The sequence below is a fragment of the Fulmarus glacialis genome, unplaced genomic scaffold, assembly GCF_000690835.1.
Source record: "Fulmarus glacialis isolate BGI_N327 unplaced genomic scaffold, ASM69083v1 scaffold38436, whole genome shotgun sequence".
NCBI classification, from domain to species: Eukaryota; Metazoa; Chordata; class Aves; order Procellariiformes; family Procellariidae; genus Fulmarus; species Fulmarus glacialis.
Genome location: NW_009218152.1, coordinates 4,568 through 8,467, shown reverse-complemented (window position 1 = coordinate 8,467; position 3,900 = coordinate 4,568). Strand labels below are relative to the sequence as shown.

The window sequence follows — 3,900 nt, the reverse complement described above, 5'->3', positions numbered from 1 at the left end:
CCCCCATCCCCCCTTTTCTCTATAGGACCGGTGATTCTTGTCACTGGAAAGGCCGTGAGGATTATTAGAAGGCAGCAAGGAAACATCATTTAGAAAGCAAAGTACATATTGCACGTCCCCTGCCAAAATATACTGAAAATACAGTCCGGGGCAAAATTGTGTTTATGTTTAAAAAGCCTCATCGGTGGGTGGCTGTGTTTCTGCCGCAGAAATAAGTCACGCCATAGAATTTGAATAATTTCTCACTGTTCAGGTCAGGTATTCTGAAAAAAAAAACCCAAGATGATTACTCCTTTGGAAAGGAGTTGCAGCCAGATGGCTGCCAGGCCCAGAAACATGGGTCGCCATCTCTTAGTACCAAACAGAAACAGGATTTCGAGGGGAAGAAGGACTCTTCTCCACTGACTACTTCTGACCTGTGATAGCAGCACACCTGTGGGACTCCAAGAGGTTGGGGAGTTGAGTGACCCACTCACACCACTTTGTTAGGTCATGCTTTTTCCCTAGGTATGTCAGCGTATCAGCTAGTCATTATCAGCGATATAAACTTGTTTTTTAAGCCACACGAATAAGTTGCCAACTCTAGAATTCGAAGGGTAAGATTCAGATTCAGTCTGTGTGTAACTGCTTTACGGGAGCCTGAGCTTCACAGAGCAATGGCTTTTTATTATGCCATAGTAAAGATACAGCTTGATTCTGCTTTGATTACTCTGGCAAAATTTCTGCTGATTTCAATCGGGCAAGGACTTGGCCCATTGTCAAAACTCCTAGTATCTTTAATAAGAGCAATATTGATGTAGTGATGTTCTTGAATGCGTATATAACGTAGGATTAAGCCTTTCTGAATTTCCTTGCTTTTCTGAGTTAGAATCAGTCAGTGCCATGATAAGGTACATAGATTCAAATGATATGGTAGGTCAATTATTAGCTTAATGTTTTAATGTATATCCAAAGCGAAATGATCAATGAAAACAAAGCAGAGCCTGGATCCTGCTCCCATCGGAGCTGCCAGCTGGACTTTAGCGGTCCCGGAATTTAAAAATAGCTTTCATATAACACCGTTTTGAAAGCATATGCATATGCCTTGACTGAGACTGGGCTTGTTGGTGTGTAGTATTAATTGCAGGGTTTTTTTTCTGAAAATACAATGGCATATAGCCATGCAGTCGCATCTGTGTGTTGTGGACACCTGCTGTCACCTCTCTGCTAACAGCCCGGGCAGGCAGCTCTGCAGGCAGTTCTTTGCCTTGCCAGCACTATGCTCAGGAGTGGAAGAATGAAAGGGCAAATACGGTGTCTGGGGCCTGAACTCGGCAACCACTTGCGCTCCTGAAACATGCCCTTTTTTAACACTGGAAAATTGATGACTACGGTTGATTTTTGAATATGCAGTGTGCCACAGTCTGTAGTTTAGGGGGACGGCTGAACATAATGAGATACTATAGATTCCTCCTGTGAAAAAAATAATCTGGGAATACTTAAAGTGCATTTGGTACTTGTTTAAAAAAATACACTAGCGACAATCCCAATGAAATGAAGAGGGAATGATACAGTTGAGACATGGGGAGCGCAATCAATAACTGTTATTTGTAATGCGCACTTGCTCAAGAAGCTTTTTTATTTCATCATCCTTGTCAGTGAGGCTGAGCACTCACAGAAATAAAGACCGCTAACAATTCAGCCACAAATTTGTATCACATACACATATTTTTCTGAGATATAATGTGTGTAGAAGGATAAATATTGCACAATTTTATTCGGTGAAAGCGCCTTTTTAAAAATTACATGATTAGTTTAAAAAGTGCTTTTAAAAGATAACCAAATGCATGCACTTAATTGTACTCCATATTATTGAAGGTCTTTGAGAAAGGACTGAGGAGTATCAAATACGCTCTCTATTCAGACAGGCAGAGCATTCATGCAAGGACACTTTTATCACTGCAGACTGAGACATAATCAGCAATTGTCTTTTATTGACCGTGAGTTCAATCACCTGTAGTGGCTGAGCCTGAAATAGCACCGGAGTTGTAAGAAATACAGCGCTTGTGTAAGGATCTGGAAAGGTCTGACCTGGTGATACAAAATCCTAATATACTGTATCTGTACAGTATATCACAAATGTAATTCTACAAATTCATACCTAAGAAAAAACATTCTTCTATACAAAATCTTAACTTGCACTGTTATTAATTTGACAGTTCTAACTAATGTCTAGTGAGCAAATAACACTGTGTTGATAGGTCTTTTGTAATTTCAGCAAATGCTGAGCAAAAAAAAAAAGGGAATTACCTTGTTAGTATTGTTTTACTGATTGGCCATGTTTGCGTAAGCACTGTCTTTGACAACGCTGCCTTTCTACAGACCTGATCCTGAAGCCCTTATACAGACAAATCTGTAACAGAGCTGAGGGTTGTTGGGTTAGGTCTCATGACTGCAGTTAAGTACTGTCAGCAATTAAGGACAGTTTACCTAAATGAGCACTGTCATCTGAGATTCTTTTTCCCTGTGCTCAGGACAGGATAGGTGTGGTAGTTGTGGAAAAGTACACTTCCAGAATTCAATGGATTTAATTCCATTCTTATTCAATTATTTAATGTGATGGACGTGCATTAACTTCATGAGTTCTGGATTAGGTCTTTTAACGGGCTCATAACCCAAAATGCATACTGTGTGTGAGGTGGGGACCTCTAGTTTAGAATAGAATAGAATAGAATAGAATAGAAATTTCAGTTGGAAGAGACCTACAACAATCATCTAGTCCAACTGCCTGACCACTCCAGGGCGCTTCAGGGCACTTCATCTCGGTGGCTGTGGTCCACCACTGAAAGAGCAGTCACCAGAGCAATGGGTCCCACCTGCATCCCTGCAGCAGCCAGGCCAAGAGGCAGCGGGCAGCTCACCAGCATGGATCTGGCGGTGGGGTCTGCAAGGTGCACCAAACTGGGGCACCCATGACAAGCCAGAGGGACACCCCCACTGACAGCCGAGGGAGAAGGGCTGGTCGCATCCAAGGTTTATGTTGTGGTTGAATACAATGAGTTTGGTGGGTGTATTTGTAATTCTCGTTACTCCTTGCTGTTCAGCTCAGGTATTCCACTGAGGATTGTTCCTTTGAAGAGGAGATTCGTCCAGATGGCTACAATGTATATAAATCAAAAAAATACGGAATATCGGTGTCTTTGAGTAGTGCCAAGCAAAGACAGCAGTTCAAAGGGAAAGATTTTCTTCCACTATCTCACTTCTTACCTATGATCAACACTGTGCCCGTGGAGTCAACAGACTTTGGTGAATACGGTGATTACAGCCAGGCCTTCGAACCAGAGGTGTACTCCTCGCCTCTCGAAACGGACAGCATGGACCCCTTTGGCATCACCTCCAAACTGTCGCCGGTGAAGAGCCCCAGCTTTCAGAAATGACTCTGATCACACACACGTGTTTTTAAAGAAATATTGCAGAATACTGCAGGTTTTTTAGCTTTTCATGTAGTGGTATTTCGAACTTTTTTGTGTATTTCAGTACGGAGCCAGCCTTTTCCTTGCCATGTGTTGTACCTGTAAGAGATGAGTGCCCAGGGGCCATTCTGTAGTCTAAAGAATTGCCTAGCCATAGTTTTATTTGGAAAAGGATTAAATAAGAAAAGCTTAACAGCTTCATCAGAGTTCCTCCTTTACTGTGGTGATGATAAAATAATTACAATTTTTCTACATCAACTTCATTACCACGTATGTTCACCTGTTATTTCTGCTCATAGGAGCAAATGCAGAAAACCTTTTTTCTAGTCACAGGGAGGTTAATGATCTCTTAACTTCAGAGGCCTTAAAGACAAACATTTGGAACACAACACAATTAAGGAAAAACTAGCAAATGTGGTTACGTGAACTAGAGTTAATGCTGTTTCTT

General features: G+C 41.6%; 1 protein-coding gene across 1 annotated transcript; it reads left to right on the top strand.

Moving 5' to 3' along the window:
- The first annotated feature begins 1,258 nt into the window (after window positions 1-1,258).
- FGF19 (fibroblast growth factor 19) lies at window positions 1,259-3,416 on the top strand. The gene is made up of 2 exons (XM_009579952.1): window positions 1,259-1,293; window positions 3,089-3,416. Exons 1-2 carry the CDS (start codon window positions 1,259-1,261, stop codon window positions 3,414-3,416), a joined length of 363 nt encoding a protein of 120 aa, XP_009578247.1.
- The last annotated feature ends 484 nt before the right edge of the window (window positions 3,417-3,900 follow it).